This window comes from Heterodontus francisci, chromosome 6, assembly GCF_036365525.1.
Source record: "Heterodontus francisci isolate sHetFra1 chromosome 6, sHetFra1.hap1, whole genome shotgun sequence".
In the NCBI taxonomy this organism is placed as follows: domain Eukaryota; kingdom Metazoa; phylum Chordata; class Chondrichthyes; order Heterodontiformes; family Heterodontidae; genus Heterodontus; species Heterodontus francisci.
This window is the reverse complement of record NC_090376.1, coordinates 154,207,447-154,230,626: the sequence shown is the minus strand read 5'-3', so window position 1 is coordinate 154,230,626 and position 23,180 is coordinate 154,207,447. Positions and strand designations below refer to the sequence as shown.

Genomic DNA, 23,180 nt, shown 5'->3' with positions numbered 1-23,180 from the left:
AAAAAACTTGCCTCACACATCCCCTCTAAACTTTGCCCCTCGCACCTTAAACCTATGTCCCCTAGTAACTGACTCTTCCACCCTGGGAAAAAGCTTCTGACTATCCACTCTGTTCATGCCGCTCATAACTTTGTAAACCTCTATCATGTCGCCCCTCCACCTCCGTCGTTCCAGTGAAAACAATCCGAGTTTTTCCAACCTCTCCTCATAGCTAATGTCCTCCAGACCAGGCAACATCCTGGTAAACCTCTTCTGTACCCTCTCTGAAGCCTCCACGTCCTTCTGGTAGTGTCGCGACCAGAATTGCACGCAATATTCTAAGTGTGGCCTAACTAAGGTTCTGTACAGCTGCAGCATGACTTGCCAATTTTTATAATCTATGTCCCAACCGATGAAGGCAAGCATGCCGTATGCCTTCTTGACTACCTTATCCACCTGCATTGCCACTTTCAGTGACCTGTGGACCTGTACGCCCAGATCTCTCTGCCTGTTAACACTCCTAAGGGTTCTGCCATTTACTGTATATTTCCCACCTGCATTAGACCTTCCAAAATGCATTACCTCACAATTGTCCGGATTAAACTCCATCTGCCATTTCTCCGCCCAAGTCTCCAACCGATCTATATCCTGCTGTATCCTCTGACAATCCTCATCACTATCCGCAACTCCACCAACCTTTGTGTCGTCCGCAAACTTACTAATCAGCCCAGCTACATTTTCCTCCAAATCATTTATATATACTACAAACAGCAAAGGTCCCAGCACTGATCCCTGCGGAACACCACCAGTCACAGCCCTCCATTCAGAAAAGCACCCTTCCACTGCTATCCTCTGTCTTCTATGACCGAGCCAGTTCTGTATCCATCTTGCCAGCTAACCACTGATCCCGTGTGACTTCACCTTTTGTACCAGTCTGCCAGGCGGGACCTTGTCAAAGGCTTTACTGAAGTCCATATAGATGACATCCACTGCCCTTCCTTCATCAATCATCTTTGTCACTTCCTCAAAAAACTCAATCAAGTTAGTGAGACACGACCTCCCCTTCACAAAACCATGCTGTCTCTCGCTAATAAGTTCGTTTGTTTCCAAGTGGGAGTAAATCCTTTGCAAAGAATCCTCTCTAATAATTTTCCTACCACTGACGTAAGGCTCACCAGCCTGTAATTTCCTGGATTATCCTTGCTACCCTTCTTAAACAAAGGAACAACATTGGCTATTCTCCAGTCCTCTGGGATCTCACCTGTAGCCAATGAGGATGCAAAGATTTCTGTCAAGGCCCCAGCAATTTCCTCCCTTGCCTCCCTCAGTATTCTGGGGTAGATCCCATCGGGCCCTGGGGACTTACCTACGTTAATGTTTTTCAAGATGCCCAACACCACCTCCTTTTTGATGTCAACAGGACCCAGACTATCAGACCCTAGATTCATCATCCACCAAGTCCTTCTCTTGGGTGAATACTGATGCAAAGTACTCATTTAGTACCTCGCCCATTTCCTCTGGCTCCACACACAGATTCCCTCCTCTGTCCTTGAGTGGGCCAACCCTTTCCCTGGCTACCCTCTTGCTCTTTATATATGTATAAAAAGCCTTGGGATTCTCCTTAATCCTGTTTGCCAATGACTTTTCATGACCCCTTTTAGCCCTCCTGACTCCTTGCTTAAGTTCTTTCCTACTGTCTTTATATTCCTCAAGGGCTTTGTCTGTTCCCAGCCTTCCAGCCCTTACGAATGCTTCCTTTTTCTTTTTGACTAGGCTCACAATATCCCACGTTATCCAAGGTTCCCGAAACTTGCCAGACTTATCCTTCTTCCTCACAGGCACAATCTGGTCCTGGATTCTAATCAACTGACGTTTGAAAGACTCCCACATGTCAGATGTTGATTTACCCTCAAACAGCCGCCCCCAATCTAAATTCTTCAGTTCCTGCCTAATATTGTTATAATTAGCCTTCCCCCAATTTAGCACCTTCACCCGAGGACTACTCTTATCCTTATCAACAATGCCTTAAAACTTATGGAATTATGGTCACTGTTCCCGAAATGCTCCCCTACTGAAACTTCGACCACCTGGCCGGGCTCATTCCCCAATACCAGGTCCAGTACGGCCCCATCCCTAGTTGGACTATCTACATATTGTTTCAAGAAGCCCTCCTGGATGCTCCTTACAAATTCTGCCCCATCCAAGCACCTAGCACTAAGTGAGTCCCAGTCAATATAGGGGCAGTTAAAATCACCCACCACTACAACCCTGTTACCTTTACATCTTTCCAAAATCTGTCTACATATCTGCTCCTCTACCTCCCGCTGGCTGTTGGGAGGCCTGTAATAAACCCCCAACATCGTGACTGCACCCTTCCTATTCCTGAGCTCCACCCATATTGCCTCGCTGCATGACCCCTCCGAGGTGTCCTCCCGCAGTACAGCTGTGATATTCTCCTTAACCAGTAATGCAACTCCCCCCCCACCCCTTTTACATCCTCCTCTATCCTGCCTGAAGCTTCTAAATCCTGGAACATTTAGCTGCCAATCCTGTCCTTCCCTCAACCAAGTCTCTGTAATAGCAACAACATCATAGTTCCAAGTGCTAATCCAAGCTCTCAGTTCATCTGCCTTACCTGTTATACTTCTCGCATTGAAACAAATGCACTTCAGACCACCAGTCCCGCTGTGCTCAGCAACATCTCCCTGCCTGCTCTTCCTCTTAGTCTTACTGGCCTTATTTACTAGTTCCCCCTCATTTATTTCACCTGCTGTCCTACTGCTCGTGTTCCCACCCCCCTGCCACACTAGTTTAAACCCTCCCGAGTGACGCTAGCAAACCTCGCAGCCAGGATATTTGTGCCCCTCCAGTTTAGATGCAACCTGTCCTCCTTGTACAGGTCCCACCTGTACCTGAAGAGATCCCAATGATCCAGATATCTGAAACCCTCCCTCCTACACCATCTGTTCAGCCACGTGTTTAGCTGCACTATCTTCCTATTTCTAGCCTCACTGACATGTGGCACAGGGAGTAATCCCGAGATTATTGTTTGATTAAATTACTTTTTGGAAATTAATTTCAGGGCCAGGTGGTTGAAAAGGGAGATTTCCAGCACCTATTAAAATCTGGAGTTGATTTTTCTTCTCTGCTAAAACAAGATGAGGAGGATGAACAGAAACACAGTCAATCTGCCAATAAATTATCTCAGGAATGCGAGCTTTCTCAAACCTCAGGTTTGTCCTTGGGTTCCTCAATGCAATTACATGAAGAAGATTCATGTAAATTACCGGTAAGTAAAACTGCAGTCGCTTAGATGAAACATCAGACAAATATGGATAAAGTTGGACTCGGAGTTTCAAAATAGAGGAGGTTTTTCTGGACCTTAACTGTATTCAGAGTAGAATAGGTATCATCAAATTGGATGAAATCAGAAACCTTGGCAGCGATGCACATTTCATTATTAGTACTGTCTATGTTTAGATCAGTTTAATTAATTATAATACAGCGGTTACAGCTTTACTCAGGATCTTGAGTTAAGTTCTCAAGTGGATCTGTAAAAGTTTGCAGTTCAGGGAAAGCTGAAACCTTTCGAGGGTTTATTACAGCAGTGCATGGCATTGAAATAAATGAGCAAACCCAAATGCATTGTTGTAGCTGAAGCCTGCATGGCTTTGCACTCATACGGAATTTTAATTTGCTCACTTATTTTGACGCCTCACACTGCTACTGAGAACAGTTCGCTACCTCTTGTGATTCTGCAGAACTACTTAAACATTCTGGCTCTATCTTAACTCCAATACTGTTGCTAGGTTGAATGTAGTGGAACATAATGACAGAGAGATTGGTTGATGAAGGTGCTGAAATCGTGTGAGTTGTTGCAGCAAGCCATCATTGCATCAAAATCTTATAGCAGCTAGACATCTCCCTCACTATCCGCTAGGCGCTGTTATCGTTCTCATCATCTTCCTCATCCTCCGTCTTTGACCTCACCCCACTTCCCTCCTCTTGGCCGTTGCCCACTTCCCTCCTCCTGGCCCTCGCCCTACCTCCCTCCTCCTGGCCCTCTCTCAATCTCCCTCGCCCTCGTCCTCAGCCCACCTCCTTCGCTCTGGCCCCTACTAGTTGTTGCACTTGCTGGCCTGCTACTCCCACATCCTTCTCTGTGGCAGGTACAGTTTCTGCTTTGGTATCTATTTTCCTGCAGCAGACACTGGCCCACTGAACTCACCATGGCAAACTACCAAGGTTTCTTTTTATCTCTCAGGAGCTTGATTTGTTAGTCGTTCAAAGGCAGTGAGCTCCCTTAGATCTGCGGTTCTCTCCCTAGTTGGTACTCTACATCCCAGTCATTCTGTACCAGCTTTTTCAGAATGATATTAACAGCATTAGCGAGGATGTGAAGTATATCTCCCAGGTGATGGCAACAACTTGTGTAACAGGGAAGCCAGGTACTAGAGGCTGGTGTAAGCAGCTTATGAGGGAAATTCCAAACATTAGTCCAAGTGAAGGGCTTAGAGAGCCAATGCATTACTGTCATGCAGGCCCCCAACTGCCAAGCATGAGGCATATTAATTTCGCCACATAGACATTAAATTTCAAACTGTTGTTGAAGCGAAGAAAGAACTTGCTTTAAAAATTGCCAGATCTTGGCTGGAAGGACATTTGCATATTAACAGACTGTGCTTGGAAAGGACAAAGGACCATTCCCTGACACATTCAACCCACAATGGACTTTTGATCACCAGACGTTGAAGGTGGGGGAGCTAGCATTCCAGGTTGACTGCCAGGATGGCCGAATACACATACGGACATGATTAAACCAGCTAGTCACATGACTAACCTGCTGGGCAACTTGAGTTTTTTGAATTTGTACAAACAGTTTAGAGAAGATCTGTTTGCCCCTGAACTGAGAAGATCTTTCCTGTCTGCTCCCATCTCTTTCTCACAAGCCTCTGAATCCACTGAAGACACATGAACCCCAAGAGAGAAAAGGCTCCTACAGCGAACAAGGTTTAAGAAGAATACTGGGCCCCAACGAAAAGCAAGATCTACCTACAGTCAAGGACTCTACAGTGAGCTCAAAGAACCGTAACAAAAACTCTTCAGATATTGACTCAAACTTTTCCAATTTATTTTTATCCTGCTCTTTTCTGTCTCTTTTGCATGTGTGTATCGCGTATACATGCTAGCATGGGCGCGTTGTGTATCTGTAGGCATGAACCGAATTAAGGTTTAAGGTTAATAAATTTCAACTTTTCTTTTTTAAAAGTAAGAAAGCTTGTTTGTGCTGGTTTCCTTGCCTTATCATTGGAAAGTGGTGAATAAGGATTCACCAAGGGGGAGCTAAAAACACGGTGTGTTTAAAATTAAACCCTGTTACGGTAAGACCAGGTGAAGGCTGAAAGGGAACCCTAGACCTCTTTTTCACTTGGTCGCAACAGAAATTTGGGGGCTCGTCTGCGATCGACCCACAGACAAACGAGAGAAATTGGAAGTGGGAAACCAAATTGTTCCCAATTAAAAAAGAGCAAGATTTCAATACAGGTTTTCTTGTAGTTGCATGTGCTTGAACACTAACATGTCTGCAACTGGAACTAGTAGCTCCCCAAGCCAGGGTGAAGTAACTTGGAATAAGTTAAAAGCATTGTCTATGGAGGAGTTGAGGAAAATGGCTGAGCAGTGTGGGATCACTGTACATGGCAAGGCTTGGAAGTCTGATCTCCTAAGACTAGTGGCCAAACATTTTTCCCTGAAATCTGCAGAGGTTAAGGAAACAGGGTTTGAAGCAGACTTCAGTTGGAACAAAGGAAACTTGAATTCGAAGAAAGAGAAAGAGAGAGGCAGGAGAGGGAGAAAGAGGAAGCCTTCCAGAAGGAATGTGAAGAAAATGAAAGGCAGGAGAGCGAAAGAGAAAGAATATTCCGGAAGGAATGTAAAGAAAGAGAGCGGAAGCACTTGAGTTAACTAGGCGGCGACCAAGTAACCCCAGCAAAAGCGTGGCCATTATGGAGGAGCATAATTCAGGGCTGGGTACAAAATTGTTAAAACTAACTCAACTAATTCCAAAATCCAATGAGGAGGGTATAGAAGAATTTTTTCTGTCCTTTGAGAAACTGGCAAGGCAGCTAAAATGGCCATCTGAGACCTGGCCTCTTTTACTACAAAGCAAGCTAACTGGAAAAGCCGATGATGTTTATTCCCTGTTGCCAGATGGGAGTTCATCAAATTATGAACTGACAAAAATTGCTAACCTCGGGGCATAGGAATTAGTATCTGAAGCCTATTGCCAAAAGTTTAGAACCCTCAAGAAGCAAGCTAATCAAATTTATCTGGAGTTTGAAAGAAGTAAGCAGCTGGCTTTTGATCAGTGGCTAAGGGCTCTTAAAGTACAGCTCAGCTATGATCATCTCAGAGAAGTAATTCTGTTAGAGGAATTTAAACACTCTCTCCCACACTCCATAAAGACCCATGTAGAGGAGCAGCGGGTTCAGAGAACCCTGGTAAGCGGCCATTCCAGCTGATGAGTTTGCTTTAATTTATAAGTTGGTTTCCCAGGGCAGAGCCTTTCCTAATCACCCCCACAAATCTGAAAAGGACAAAGGGTGGGAAGGTAATAGGAGCCCAAGCAGTCCTGGGAGAGAAAGGAAAGCAGGAGACACAGGGGGCCCTCCTCTTGCCAAAAAGGAAGGTGCTGTGAGCAAGAGTGGGACCCGGAGACCTGTGTGCTTCCATTGTAATAAATCAGGACATTTAAAAGCTGGCTGCTGGAAACTAAATGGAAAGCCGGTAGCGTTAATCAGGGAATACCCACTCAGTGAAGAAGAGAGCCTGATGGAAACAAGCTGTGGCTTTAACTGCAGTAAGAGTGAGACCCTGGAAGCTTATGGCTGCATCTGCAGGAAAACTTAATAGGATTCCTGAAGGTTATCAGGGTTTTGTGTTTGAAAGGAAAGTAACCCTATACCCCTCGAGTGGGGCAAGCAAGCCCATAATAATTCTCAGGGACACAGGGGCCACTGGACTCTTTTTACTGGGAAAAAGCCTGACCTTTCCCCCAGAGAGTGCAGTGAACACCAGAATGGTGGTGAATGGTTTTGGAATGTATGCCTGTACCTATACACTGGGTGCACCTGAAGTGCGACCTAGTGTCAGGACCGGGAACCGTAGGGTAAATAAGATTAGCGAGGTAAACGCATGGCTCAAAGATTGGTGTGGGAGAAATGGGTTCTGATTCATGGGGCACTGGCACCAGTACTGGGGAAGGAGAGAGTTGTTCCGTTGGGACGGGCTTCATTTGAACCATGCTGGTACCAGTGTCCTGGCGAATCGTATAACTAGCATTGTAGATAGGACTTGAAACGAATTAGTGGGGAGAAGGGTTCAATTGAAGGGAAGTTTAAAAAATTAAAAAAAAAACTGAGAGAGCAGACGTGCAGGGTAGTGAAGAGGTGAACGGTAATCAAAGTGCGACAGGAAGGGGCAGAAAATATAAACCGAAGAGTGAAGCAGAAATTAGAACCAGACTGAGTAATAATGGTAAAAACGCGAAGCTTAAGGCTCTTTATCTTAATGCACGCAGCATTTATAACAAGATAGATTAGTTGATGGCATAAATTAAAAAGAAATGAATATGACTTGATTGCTATTACAGAGACGTGGTTGCAGGGTGACCAAGACCGGGAACTCAATATTCAAGGGTGTTCGACGTTCCAGAAAAATAGGCAAAAAGGAAAAGGAGGTGGGGTAGCTTTGTTAATAAAGGAATGTATCAGTGTGGTGGTGAGTAGTGATATAGGTGCAATAGATCGTGATGTGCAATCAGTTTGGGTGGAAATAAGGAATAGCAAGGGGAAGAAGTCACGGGTGGGAGTCGTCTATCGGCCTCCAAAGAGTTGCCTTGCTGTAGGACAAACTATAAATTGAGAAATAATGGAGGCATGTAAGAAGGGCGCTACAATTGTCATAGGTGATTGTAATCTGCGTATTGACTGGGCAAATCAGATTGGCAGAGGTAACATGGAAGACAAATTTGTAGTGTGCGTCAGGGATTGTTACTTAGAGCAATACGTTGCAGAACCTACCTGGGAACAGGCTATTTTAGATCTAGTAATGTGTAATGAGGTAGGATTAATAAGAGATATTGTAGTTAAGGATCCTCTAGGGGGTAGCAATCACAACATGGTAGAATTTCAAATTCAGTTTGAGGGCGAGTAACTCTGGTCTCAAACCAGTGTCCTCAACTTAAACAAGGGCAATTACAGAGGTATGAAGAAAGAGTTGTCTAAAGCAGGCTGGGAAAATAGACTAAAGGGAACAGCAGTGGATGAGCAGTGGCAGACATTTAAGCAGATATTTCATAACGCTCAGCAAAAATTTATCCCGGTCAAAAAGAAGGACTCGATAAGAAGTATGAACGACCCGTGGTTAACAAAGGCGGTCAAGGAGAGTATTCAATCAAAAACTAAGGCATACAAAGTGGCGTGAACTAGTGGTAGGCCAGAGGATTGGGAATTTTTTAGGAGCCAGCAGCGGATGACTAAAAAGCTAATAAAGAGGGAGAAAATTGATTATGAAAGTAAATTTGCAAGAAATATAAAAACAAACAGCAAGAACTTCTACGGGTATATAAGAAGAGAGTAGCTAAAGTGAGTGTGGGACCCTTGGAGGATGCGACTGGAGAATTGATAGTGGGGAACAGGGAAATAGAAGATAATTTAAACCAATATTTTGCATTGGTCTTCACGGTGGAGGATGCTATAAACATCCCACAGATATCAGATAAGCAAGGAGCGAATGGAAGGAAGTATCTTGTAACAGTCTCTATCACGAAGGACAAAGAATTTGACAAACTAATGGGACTAAAGCCAGACAACTCGCCAGAACCTGATGGCCTGCATCCAAGGGTTTTAAAGAAAGTGGCTGCAGCGATAGTGAAGGCAGTGGTCGAAATATTCCAGAACTCACTGGATTCCGGGAGGGTCCCAGCGGATTGGAAAACCACCCCTGTTAAAGAAGGGAGAGAGACAAAAAGCAGGAAACTATAGGCCAGTCAGCCTAACATCGGTTGTTGGTAAAATGCTAGAGTGTATTACTAAGGAAGAAATAGCAGGACATTTCGAAAAGCTTAACGTAATCAAACGGCGTCAACATGGTTTTAGAGTCATAGAGCGATACAGCACTGAAACAGGCCCTTCGGCCCACCGAGTCTGTGCCAACCATCAGCCATCCATTTATACTAATCCTACATTAATGCCATATTCCCTACCACATCCCCACCATTGCTCAATTCCCTCAATTCTCATACCACCTACCTACACTAGGCAATTTACAATGGCCAATTTACCTAGATGAAAGGGAAATCATAATTGACAAATTTGCTGGAGTTCTTTGAGGATAAAACAAGCAGAGTTGATAAAGGGGAACCGGTAGGTGTAGTGTATTTAGATTTCCAGAAGGCTGCCACATAAAAGATTATTGCACAACATAGGAGCTCATGGTATTGGGGATAATGTATTAGCATGGACTGAGGATTGGTTAACTCACAGAAGACAGTGAGTCGGGATTAATGGGTCTTTTTCAGGTTGGAAAGAAGTAACTAGTGGAGTGCCACAAGGATCAGTCCTAGGGCCTCAATTATTTACTATGTATATTAATGACTTGGAGGAGGGGGCAGAGTGTAATCTATCCAGATTTGCTGACAATACAAAAATAGGTGAGAGCCCATGTGATGAGGACCTAAGGAATCTGCAAGGGGGCAAAAGTTTGGCAGATGGAGTTTAATGTAGGAAAGTATGAGGTCATGCACTTTGGTAGGAAAAATCAAAAGGCAGGCTATTATTTAAATGGAGAGAGACTCCAAAAAAGTGCAGCACAGAGGGATCTGGGTGTTCTTGTGCATGAAACACAAAAAGTTAGCATGCAGGTACAGCAAGTAATTAAGAAGGCAGATGAAATTTTGGCCTTTATTGCTAGGGGTTGGAGTTTTAAAATAGGGAATTCTTGTTACAACTGTATAGGCTGTTGGTGAGGCCACACCTGGAGTACTGTGTACAGTTTTGGTCCCATATTTAAGAAAGGATATACTGGCATTGGAGGCAGTTCAAAAGAGATTCACTAGGCTGATTCCTGGGATGAAGGGGTTGACTTATCAAGAATAGCTAAACAGGTTAGGCCTTTATTCATTAGGATTTAGAAGAATGAGGGGTGATCTTATAGAAACATACAAGATTCTGAGGGGGCTTGACAGGGTAGATGTTGAAAAGATGTTTCCACTAGTGGGGGAATCTCGAACTAGGGGACTTAGTTACTGAATAGGGGGACACTTATTTAAAACTGAGAATGCGAAGGAATTTCTTCTCTCAAAGGATAGTGAATGTCTGGAATTCTCTACCCCAGAGAGTTGTGGAGGCTAGATCACTGATAGTATTTAAAGAGGAGGTAGACATATTTTTGAATTATCGGGGAGTTGAGGGCTATGAGGAGCTGGCAGGAAAGAGGAGTTGAGGTCTGGGGCAGATCAGCCATGATCTTATTGAATGATCTTGAGGGGCCGAATGGCCTACTCCTATTTCTTATGTTCTTATGTTCCTAGTTTGCCTGTGGATGGGGTTGACCTGCTGCAAGGTAATCATCTGGTGGGGTGAAGGTGGTAGCCCCCCAGTAGTGAAAGAAAGACTGCAGGAGGTCAGAGAGACAAGGCAGTGGCGGGAGATGAACCCCTGCAGTTTCCCTGAATGTGTAGTGGATCAGGCCATGTAAAAACCAGCTGCCCCAGAGGACACTGCATTGGCACTTAAGGCAGATAAACATGAGGTCTGCCTGTTCGTGACTTCCTTTGGAAAGTTAGGAGATCCAGGGAATTAATTAAATGGATCTTCCCTCGCTGAGGCTCAGCGAGCCGACCCAGTATTGCGAGAGTTAGCACAGGCTGCCCAGTCTGAAAGTGAAGCAGAGGGAGTCCCTGATTACTACTATTTAAAGAATGAGGTACGGATGAGTTTTTCTCACAGACCTGAGAGCAAGGAGTGAACAGTAGTTCACCAGTTAGTGGTGCCACAGCGGTACCGGAGAGAGATATTAAGAAGGGCCCACGAGATTACAGTGGCTGTACATGCCGGTATATGAAAGACAAAAGCCTGCATAAGACAGCAGTTTGACTGGCCAAAACTCCACAAGGATGTGGTGGAGAACTGCAGGAGTTGCGACATGTGCCAGGTTGAGGGGATACCCCAACCTACAGTGAAACCTGCACCCCTAAGTCCTGAACTGGTGTTAGGAGGAAGCTCCAGCATTGGGCTGGTGAACTGTAAGGGACCCCCGCTGAAAACAAAAAGGGACAGGCAGGCACAAGGCTGGCAAAAGGTTAGACAGGGAACGGGAAAAATTGACCAAGCGGGCAGGCTAAAGGAAGTCCAGGAGGAATTTCGCATGAAAACCCCTACTGTCCAGTCAGCCAACCCCGAAAAATGTGAAAGGTTAGACCCCACGTCCTCCTACGTAAATGCAGACACTAGAAGCACCCCACCAGAGTTGCTAACAGCATTTACAGGAACCTACAGAGACAAAGAAAGACCTCTGGGGGCAGAGAAACTTTGAAGGTGATGTCTCACCTCGTCGAAGTGCCACAGGAGAGTGCAGTAGAGTCTGCACAAATACCTGCAAGCAGGAGTGTCGTCTGGGACAAAGGGGAGATTAGCAAAGAATCATCCCCCGCAGTCAGAACAAAAGAGAAACCACCATCCCCATTTTCAGACCTCAACAGGAACAAAGACCCTAGACAGCGATGGAAATGGGCAAACGGAAGAGAAACTTCTCAAAGAAAACCCCACGTGTTTATTGGGATGCCAAAATGGAGGTAATTAATACAACACTGGCACCAAGAAAAGACAGGATTTATGAATGAATGGGAATGTATGAGAGAAATGCATGCTTTTTTTCTGTATCTTACATTTTTCTCTCGACCCTTTTAATGAAATGCGGTTTTCTCAAATGGCATTTTATTCCGCTGGGTGTGGAGGTGTCATGTAGGCCCCCACTAGCCAAGCATGAGGCATATTAATTTTACCACATGGAAATTAAATTTCAAACTGTCGTTGAAATGAAGAAAGGACTTGCTTTAAAAAATTGCCAGCTCTTGACTGGAAATACATTTGCATATTAACATTTGGAAGAACAAAGCAGCCATTCCCTGACACATTCATCCCAAAACTGACTTTCGATCACCAGGCGTTGAAGGTGGGGGAGCTTGCATTCCAGGTTGACTGCTAAGATGGCCGAATACACAAATGGACATGATCAAACCAGCTAATCACATGACTAACCTGCTGGGCAACCTGAGTTTTTTGAATTTGTACAAACAGTTCAGAGTAAGTCTGTTTGCTCCTGAGCTGAGAAGATCTTTCATGTCTGCTCCCATCTCTTTCTCACAAGCCTCTGAATCCGCTGAAGACACATGAACCCCAAGAGAGAAAATTCTCCTACAGCAAACAAGATTTAAGAAGAATACTCGCCCCAACGAAAAGCAAAATCTGCCTACAATCAAGGACTCTACAGTGAGCTTGAAGAACCGTAACAACAACTCTACAGATATGACCTCAAACCATTCCACTTTATTTTTTTTCTGCTTTTCTGTCTCTATTTGAATGTGTATATCGCGTATGCATGCTAGCATGGGTGCGTTGTGTATCCATAGGCATTAACCGGATTAAAGTTTATGTTTAAGCTTAATAAATTTCAACTTTTCTTCTTTAAACGTAAGAAAGCCTGTTTGTGCTGGTTTCTTTGCCTTATAATTGGAAAGCGGTGAACAAGGATTCACCAAGGGGGCGATAAAACACTGTGTGTTTAAAATTGAACCCTGTTATGATAAGACTGAAAGGGAACCCTAGACCTCTTTTTCACCTGGTTGTAAAACTTAGCATACCAAATGCCATTCCATTAAAGAAGTTTGGGTATTCTTTGAGTGAGTGCGTGCGTGCGTGTGCTGGTGTTCCCAAAGTGGAAAGAAGACCATTGGCCCTGCCAAGATCAGGCCATTATCCTTTTTCCAGCACCCTTCTGGGGTGAGTGTCACTACTTGCAACCTTGCAAGTGGCCCTGGTAACTGCTTTTGGTTGCATACTTCTGATCGAGCCCAAGTAAGCTGACATATCTTATCCAGGAAGATCCAAAGTCAGCATCCAAGAAACTCTGGCTCACCTCTTTCTGTCACCACCAGCTGAATTTTTCTGCATACTGGCAAATCCCGCCAGTGGGAGGTGACCACACTTCAGCAGGCAGTGGGACCTGAGGTGACATATTGCTGGCCGGTAACAGTCTGCCAGCAATTGCACAGTACCCACCCCCAAAAGCTGCTGGATCAATGAGAGGGACAGCAGCTCAGTAACCTCAGCAACACCACTACTAGTGGTAGCCATTACTGAGGAAACAGCTCCAGGGAGATTGTGCCTCAATGATGGGATGCCTTCAAAGATAGTTGGGGGAATCCGGGGCCTAACAGCCAGGCTTCGGAGTTCAGGGTGAGGGGTGCAGGGTGGTCGTGGAGCATTGGCTGTGCTCTTGCCACGAGGGCAGCCATTGCTGCTGGGTGCCCATCCGTAGGCCATGGAGGGCCTGCGGAGGCAGAAAATGGCCCTTAATTGGGCATTTAAATGGCTCAACTGGCAGGTGGCCAAGCCGCCAACTTTCCCACCCCTGGCAATATGGCAAGGCGACAGGAAGACGTTGGGCTCCCCTCCGGATGCCTTCCCCTTCCATTTTGCCAGCTCTCCCACCTCCTAGCCCAATGGACCAGGAAAATTCAGCCCTGCTTGTCTGAGGGTTTTATTGCAGGCCACCCAAGTGTGACAGAGAAGCCAGATGAAGTGTTGAGAAATCACAAGAGAATCATTTTATTAAGAAATTACTGCAGTTGAGCATTTTGATAAAACGTGCACCACTTATCTGCAGTGCCTCCGTGTTTTCTTTTTCTCTCTGTCATACTTAATTCTGTTCTCCTCACCCCTTGCCCCCCTCACACACGTTATTTACTCCCTTTGTAATGCAAGTGAGTTGGCCAGCCTATTCTGACTTCAAGTGTGAGAATAAATTGACCCCGCACAATGTGGTCAGCAGTACAATTCAATGGGTGGCGAAAATCCATCCCTACTGATGTTGCTTGGGTGTAAACAGCTTTGTGAATTTTCAGCACCAATAACTTCAAAGAACTGTTCTCAGTGTTCTGACTGTTCTGCAGTGTTGTCACATAACTTGCAGATTATTTTTTACAATCCTTTGAAGTAATTTTAATTGTATTCTCATATGGCTCACAGACATTATGAGGATCTGAAAGTTGTAATCTGTGGTTCATCGCATTCTACACTTATTGTTTGACAGGGAGAGTTCAAGCACTCGGCAGTACCGGAAGAGAGTCGTTCTGAGGGATCAGTTGGTTTTAAAATTTATAAGAAGTATTTTCTAGCAGGAGCCAGTGGCTTTATGGTGTTGGTTGTCATCATTCTCAATTTGTTGGCACAGGTAAGCCATAGTTATGCTAATGAAAATTATAGTATTTGTAGATAACACTAATGAGACTTCAAAAATAATGAAATGTCTTCAGAATTTTATGTCATTTTTTCTTGTGCATTGAGCAGTAAGTTCTTTTTAAAAATGGTACATTGCTGCTAAGCCTTGAGGCTTTCTTCCCACCCTCTGCTCAGGCACCTCTGGAATTACTCAAAGATTTATCCTTACTGCCCTCGACGGCACCATTGATAGACATGGGTCAGCTTCCATACATGTGCTGGCAACACCTATCTTCACTTTGCTTGATCTTTGTTGTTTGACTGCCTGAGCTGAATTTTACTGGCCCCTCGACACTGCGGGTTGTGGCACGGGGAATGGTAAAATTCTGCGGGGAGAGGCCTGCCTCGACCCGCGATGTCGAGAAGGGCCCGCGCAAATTGCCAGCAGCGAGGGGTGGGGGGGGGCGAGGGACCTCGGTGCGGCTGCCCTGCCACTCGGCAGCGGCACTTCAGTTAGAATATGGAAAACAGTACTCACCTCTGTAGATTATGCAGCCCACCGCCTCTCCATGCACACTTCCTCATTTTACGTAGAACAGGCAGCCATCACGTGCCGTCCTGTTCACGATTAGAAATGCTAGCGGGTCATCAGAAACAGAAGGTTTCGCTACAGAAGGTAAGTTCTGATATTCAGGGGTCTCACTCTGCATTCTGAAGGGAGGGGGGAATTACAGGGATTTCACTCTGCATACTGGAAAGGAGGAGGGAGGGGTGGATTACAGGGGTCTCACTCTGCATATGGGAAGGGAGGAGAGAGGGGGGATTACAGGGATCCCACTCTGCATACTGGAAGGGAGGAGGGGGGATGACAGGAGTCTCACTCTGCATTATTAAAGGGAGGAGGGAAGAGGTTTGGGATTACTGGAGGGAAAGTTCTGAAGGCATAAAGGATGGTACTGTGTACCCTGCCTCTGTAAACAGTGTATGCTTTGTGTTTGTTTGTGTTTGTGAAGGGGCAATGGCACTCTTGTCACCCTGTGTATGGGGTGGCTGCCAGAAAGGGTAGGAGCGTTAAGGTTATATGGATGGTGGGGGCAATCGATTCAGCTGGTAGGATCTTGATGTGGTAATGCTGTGCCACTCCGAGTATTGGCCAAGAGGGGCAATGCCATGGCACGTCACATAGTTGATCCATGAAAGCACCTGATGTAGCTATCAACACCAATCCCTGCCCTGCTAGGAACCTTCGAATAAATAAAGGGTTCAACTTTATCACATGGAAATGGGTGTGGCTTATCCTCTGCTCCTGAGGATCTGTATGCACCGGAGACAAAATCAAGAGGCAGGTCCACATAGAGGCCTCCGGTCGTGAGCAGCAGCCCCCAAGAGGAGCTCGCCATTACAGTCGCCGTGCATCTACAGGTCCCACATAGCATGCCATCACATGTCAGAGCAGCAGTGTCAGAGGCGATTGTACATGTAGAGAAGGTGGTGACATATCTCTGTGCCCTGCTCAAAGATGACCTGCAGCCCATGGGCTTTGGTGGACATCCTATGCCTGCGATCCTCATAGTGGCAGCGGGTCTCAAGCTTGACGCCTATGCAGCTTTTCAAGGGCCCTCTGTGGGGTCACACAGCCAGCATTGCACCACTGCATCAGGGAGGTCACCGATACCCTGCACTGGCGGGCCTTGTGAGTATGCCCACTTCATGATGGACTTTCACAGCCAGGCCCAGAGGGCCATTGGTTTCAGCACCATTGCCGAAGAACCATAGGTTTTAATGATCATAGACTGCACCCATCAGGCCTCCAGCCAGGTTACGACCTGCAGACGTCACCATTAAAGGAATCCTCTCAATCTAGGTGAAGCTGTTATATGATCACTGGAGATGCTTCATGCAAATCTGTGCCCGCTTCTCAAGCAGCTGCCGTGAAAACTGGGTCCTTCGCCAGTCCCAGCTGCCACCGCTGTTCACTGAACTGGCTCAAATGGAGGGGTGGCTTCTTGTAAACAAGGGCTATCTCTTGGAGACAAGGGTTATCCCTTGCAGACATGGCTCCCGACACCAGTGAGAGACCCCACCACTGCTGCAGAGCAGAAATACAACGCCAGCCACTGAGCTACAAGAGCCACTATTAAGCAGGTGATCAGCATGCTGAAAAAGAGCTTCCAATGCCTGGATGGATAGGGTGATGCCCTGATACGGGCCGAAAAGGCCAGCTCCTTTCTTTGCTGTTCTGCACAACTACGTACCCAATAGGGGCCAGGCCTGGTATGATGAGGAGAGATGTGAACAGGATTCTTCCTTGGACTATGATGACGCTGAGGACCTACAACATGCAAGGCGTAAGGGAGGGCAGATGGCACCCAGAGTCTGCATGCAGGGCTAGCAGTGAGCTAGGGATGTACAGCAGTGGCTTATCAGACAAAGGCTGTCTGCTCAATAGGAACCGACATGAGCTCTGCAAGCTACACATCACCCTTGCACACCTGCTGTACACCAGTCCACATCTGCAGCATCCCTGTGTAAACCATTAGAGGCAGCAGCTGACTGAGCCAATGTCCATGTCACTGCATCCGTGGAGATGCTCATGAGTAATGGTGGCATGGCAATGATATTGTGTACGTTGACTCTCCTGAAGGGCCAACGGTGTAAAGGGATGTGACATTGGCGCTACTGCTGGCACACATCATTCACACAGAGAAAAGGACACATGTGTTGGTGAGGAACATTTAGTGAAAGACCTATTTACATTGCTGTGGCATTTGTGTCAGTGTGTTCTCTGTACACTTGCAAATGCCCCTTCTTGGTGCAACCTCTGCGCTAGCATCCTGACTGGAGGAAGGCTGCTGGTCTGATTGCCCTTTGGCTGTGGATGACTTTGGCACTCGTACCCTGTGTGCACAAGGCCTAGAGGGCCCTGGCTGGCTGGGGGAGTGCTCGTTCATCCCCTTCTGGCATTGGACCCTTTGGCACCAGATGGCCCCATGGCTACTCACTTCCTCTGCCATCTGCAGCCAGATTGCCTTTCGGGCAGGAGGGCCTCTTCTTACCATCACTAGTGAAAAGGACCTCCCGCCTTGCCTGCACAGCCTGGAGGAGAGTGAGCAGGGAGGCTTCGCTGCACTGTGGGGGCCATCCTAGACTACCCCTCTGCCATCCTCGGCTTTTGGTGTGGTTCTTTAAATGCAAAGGTGACTCCATCGTTAACTGCTCTAACTTCTGGCTGCAAGGTTTGTCTTGCACATGTTTGAAAACCAATGCAGGATTAGTGAGGAAATCTGTGCTGTTGTCATGGTTTTTCAACTATTATACATCAATGCATGTTCATGAACACTTTGCTTCTGCAGCAGCTGATCATATTTATTGGTGCAATATTTTTTGTTGGCAATGCAGCTAGAATATGAACATATTTTCCTGTTTTTAACTAAGATTGTTTAATTGCAGTTACTTGTATTTTCACATAACAGTTAGCAGAGAAATGAATACAGATTCCAAATGCATATTAGTCTGCAGCTTTTCACAGTCAGATGATTAGAAGCCCATTGTATGTAAATATTCTTCATTTATGGTTTTATTTCTGTTGTGTATTTGCCTTTTATGGTACGTTTAAGTCTCCCGTCCTGCAATGCGCAAAATTAAGATTATTCACCCAGGTGCGGCACGCCTACAAGAAGGAATATAATACTTGAGCGGAAAAAGAGGATCGCAACTTCACAGGGTACTGGGACACGGCAGGGTAAGTATGTGACAGCTAAGCAGAAAGTGCTGGGGAAACTCAGCAGGTCATGCAGCATCTGTGGAGAGAGAAGCAGAGTTAACTTTTAGGTCTGTGAACTTGGTCACAGCCATGAAAGGTAACTCTGCTTCTCTCTCTACCTGACCTGCTGAGTTTCTCCAGCGCTTTCTGCTTTGCTGCCAAATTGACAGCAGCCCCACTCTTTCAACAGTGAGGTAAGTATTTCTTTGACAGCTGTCAGGAAGCAGGTGCTGGAGCGCTTAAAATAGGGCCCCAGCACCTGCAGCACAGCTGTCAAAAGGTTCCTCACTGCGCCAGATGTCCTGCCTCTCCCCCCGTAATATGGGGTGGGGGGGGTGCGGCTAAACTCAGTGATGCTAATGAGGCCCCGCACGTAATATCACAGGGGCTCAGTGGCGGCCGTTGAATGTGGGCACCCCACTGAGTTCAAAGGGCGCCGCCATGGAGCGAAAATTTCCTCATTGAACATTGGGAAAGCTAAACTGAAATCAATGAGGATCAGTGGGAAAACTCTCTAGTAACTGAAGTCATACCTGGCACAAAGGAAGATGGATGTGATTGTTGGAAGTCGTTCATCTTAATCCAAGTGCATCACTGCATGAGTTCCTCAGGGCAATTTCCTAGGCCCAACTACCTTCAACTGCTTCATCAATAACCTTTCCTCCATCATAAGGTCGGAGAGTACCATGCATGCTGATGATTGCACAGTGTTCAGATCCATTCACAATTCCTCAGATAACGAAGCTTTCCATTCCTGTAGGCGGCAAGATCCAGGCTTAGGCTGATAACTGGCAAATAACATTTATGCCAGGCAACGACTATCTTCAGCAACAATATCTAACCACCCCCACTTGTCATTCAATGGTATTTCCATCATCAAATCCCCTGCCATCAATATCTTGGGATCATCATTGACCAGAAACACAATAGGACCAGCCACATAAATAACTTAACTGCAAGCGTAGGGCAGAGGCTGCTTATTCAGCATTAGGTGACTCACCTAATGACTCCCAAAAGCCTTTCCACCACCTCTAAAGCACAATTGAGGAGTGTGATGGAATATTGTCCACTTGCCTGGATGAGTGTAGCTACACCAGTCCAGAAGTTCGACACCATTTAGCACAATCTGCTTGATCAGCACCCTATTCACTACCTTGAACATTCACTCTCTCCGTCACCGATGTACTGTAGCTGCACTATGTGCCAACTACAGGATGCACTGCAGAAATTCACCAAAACTTCTTTGTCAGCCCTTGCCAGTCCCATGACCTCCACCACCTAGAAGGAGAACTTTAGCAGGTGGATGCTAGTTTCACCATTTCCAACTTGTACATCATCCTGAGTTGAACATATATTGCCATTCCCTCTCTGTCATTGGGTCAAAATCTTGGCATACCTTCACCACATTGGACTGCAGCGGTTCAAGGTGGTGGCTTACTACCACATTCTTGAGGGTAGTAAGTGCTTGCTCCTGCTAGTAACTTTAGTCCCTTGCTCCTGATTTCGTCCCCTTCCCTGACTACTCATTCTTTTTCTGGGTGGCTGGCAGTGACTAGTGGGGTACCGCAGGGATCAGTGATTGGACCTCAGCTATTCACAATATATATTAATGACTTGGGTGAGGGAACTAAATGTAACATTTCCAAGTTTGCAGATGACACAAAGCTGGGGGTTGGGGGGGTTGGGGATGGAATGTGAACTGTGAGGAGGATGCAAAGAGGCTCCAATGTGATTTGGACAAGTTGGGTGAGTGGGCAAATGCATGGCAGATGCAGTTTAACGTGGATAAATGTGATGTTATCCACTTTGGTTATAAAAACAGAAAGGCAGATTATTATCTGGATGGTGATAGATTGGGAAAGGGGGAGGTGCAACGAGATCTAGATGTCCTTGTACACCAGTTGCTGAAAGCAAGCATTCAGCTGCAGCAAGCAGTGAGGAAGGCAAATGGTATGTTAGCCTTCATTGCAAGAGGACTTGAATACAGGAGCAAGGATGTCTTACTGCAGTTATACAGGGCCTTGGTGAGACCACATCTGGAATATTGTGTGCAGTTTTGGTCTCCTTATCTGAGGAAGGATGTTCTTTCCATGGAGGGAGTGCAAAGGAGATTTACTAGGCTGATTCCTGGGATGGCAGGATTGACATAGGAGGAGAGATTGGGTCGACTAGGCCTATATTCACTATAGTTTAGAAGAATGAGAGGGGATCTCATAGAAACCTATAAAATTCTAACAGGACTAGACAGGCTAGATGCAGGGAGGATGTTCCTGATGGCTGGGGAGTCCAGGAGCAGGGGTCACAGTCTCAGGATTTGGGGTATGCCATTTAGAACCGAGATGAGGAGAAATTTCTTCACTCAGAGGGTGGTGAACCTGTGGAATTCTCCACTGCTGAAGGCAGTGGAGGCCAAGTCATTAAATATATTTCTTAATGCCATAGGGGTCAAGGAATATGGGGAGAAAGCGGGAACAAACAAGGTACTGGATTAGACGATCAGCCATGATCTTTTTTGAATGGTGGAGCACGCCCGAAGGGCCGAATGGCCTACTCTGGCTCCTATTTTCTATGTTTCTATGTTTTAGGGTGAATCAGGCCAGGTGGGCTCTGTAAAGCCTGTCCCCCAACAGATAGGACTTCAAACAAATAAGGGGTGCGACGGTTCAGGTGAGGGTAAATTTATAAGTCTGAAGAGAAAAGTCAAGGTTCGAGAGCAGAGTAAAGATTTGGATAAAATCAAGCAGACTATGCCAGGAAGAGACAGTGTTTAATAATGGTATTAAGGCATTAGCGACTAAGGCTACATCAGGGAAAATAGCAATAAGTTAAAATTAAAGGCGGAATTATCTGAAACCACAAAGCATTCATAACAAGATGGACAAATTAATGGCACAAATATAGATAATTGGGTTTGATCTAGTAGCCATTACTGAGATGTGGCTGCAGGGTGACCAAGGTTGAGAAATAAATATTGACTTTCAGAAAAAATAGGCAAAATGGAAAAGGAGGGTAGCCTTGTTAAAAAAGAATGAGATAGGCAGTAGGGAGAAAGGATCTTAGCCCAGACAATTAGGATGCAGAATTGTTATGGATGGAGCTAAGAAGTAACGAAGAGCAGAAAACACTGGTAGGAGTAACTTATAGGCCCCCTAACAATAATTATTTTGTTGGACAGAGTATAAACCAATAACTTACAGGAGCATGTAACAAGGGTCCTGGGGTACTTCAATCTTCCTATAGTCTAGGAAAACCAAATTTGCAGGAGTAGCTTGGAGGATGAGTTCATGCAATTCATTTGAGACAATTTTCTAGATTAATGTGCTGAGGAGCCAAATAGGGAGCAAACTATCTTCAAACTAATATTATATGATGAGACAGGGCTAATTAGTAATTTTTTAATAAAGGATCCTCTGGGGAAGAGTAACCAAAATATGTTAGAATTTCATACTGAGTTTGAGAGTGATGTGGTTAAGTCCGGAAGTAGAGTTTTAAATTTAAGTAGAGCCGATTACAGAGTTATCAGAGATGAGTTGGCTGAGGTAGATTGGGAAAGTAGATTTAAAAGATATGATGGTAGATAAGGAATAGCAAACATTTAAAGAAATAATTTATAATTCTCAACAAATACATATTCCCTTGAAGAATAAAAATTGCACTTATTAAATAAGGGATACAGCCATGGCAACTAGAGAAGTTAAGAACAGTATTAGATTAAAAGAAGAGGCTTACAATGTTGCCAAAAAGAGCTGTAAGCTGAGGATTGGGAGAGTTTTAAAAATCAGCAGAGGATGACCAAGAAATTAATAAAGAAGATTTAAGTAGAACATGAAAGCAAACAAGAAACAAATATAAAAACAGATTAAGGATGTAAAAAGGAAATTAGCAAAAGTAAACGTGGGTGCCTCAGAGGCAGAGAAAGAAAAGATTATCCTGGGAAATAAGGAAATGGCAGAGACCTTAACCAAATATTTTGTGTCTGCTTTCACAGTAGAAAACACAAAAAGCATATCATAAATAATGGGGAACCAAGAGTCTAATGAGATTGAGAAAATTAAAGTAATTAATATTAGTAAAGATGAAGTACTAGAGGAATTAGTGGGACTAAAAGCCAACCAATTTCCTGTACATGATGGCCCACACTCTAAGGTTTTAAAAGACGTAACTACAGTGATAGTAGATGCATTGGTTTTGATCTTCCAGAATTTCATAGATTCTAGAATGGTGCCTGTGAATTGGAAGGTAACAAATGTAGCCCTGCTGTTCAAGAAAGGAGGGAGAGAGAGAATAGGGAACTAGGTTAGTTGCCTGACATCAGTAGTAGGGAAAATGCTGGAATCTATTACTAAGGACATTTTAACAATGCACCTGAAATCATAGAATAATTAGGCTGAGTCATTACAGTTTCATGCAAGTTTTATGTGTTTAACAAATCTTTTAGAATTTTTTGCGGGTGTAACTAGCAGGGTAGATGAAGGGAAACCAATGGATGTTATATATTTGGGTTTTCAAATGGCATTCAATAAGGTGTCACATAAGAGGTGTTACGCAAGATTAGGGCTCATGGGATTCAAGGTAAGATATTAGCATAGATTGAAGATTGGTTAACAGACAGAAAACAGAGTTGGAATGAAAGGGTCCTTTTTAGGATGGCAGGGTGTAACTAGTAGAGTGCCATAGGATCAGTGCTTGGGCCTCAGCTATTTACAGTCCATATCAATGACTTAGTATATTCAGGTTTTCTGATAATACAAAGTTAAACAGGAAAGTAAGCTGTGAGGGGGATGTGAAGTGGCTGCAAAGATATGTAAGACGGTTTAACTGATTGGGCAAGAAGATGGCAGATGAAGTATAACATGGGGGAGTGTGAAATTATCCATTTTGGTAGAAAGAATGGAAAAAGAAAATATTTTTAAAAGGTGAGAGACTTTGTTGGTATT

The 23,180-nt window shown here is 45.0% G+C and overlaps 1 protein-coding gene across 5 annotated transcripts in view; it reads left to right on the top strand.

Annotated features, from left to right (window-relative positions):
- Nucleotides 1-23,180, top strand: part of abcc4 (ATP binding cassette subfamily C member 4 (PEL blood group)) — a 566,891-nt gene that overhangs the window by 268,419 nt on the left and 275,292 nt on the right. For all 5 annotated transcript variants that reach the window (XM_068034379.1, XM_068034378.1, XM_068034377.1 and 2 more), the window contains exons 15-16: nt 3,062-3,268; nt 14,353-14,493. In XM_068034379.1, the coding sequence (XP_067890480.1) occupies nt 3,062-3,268; nt 14,353-14,493 (348 nt within the window). The remainder of the gene's footprint in view (nt 1-3,061; nt 3,269-14,352; nt 14,494-23,180) is intronic.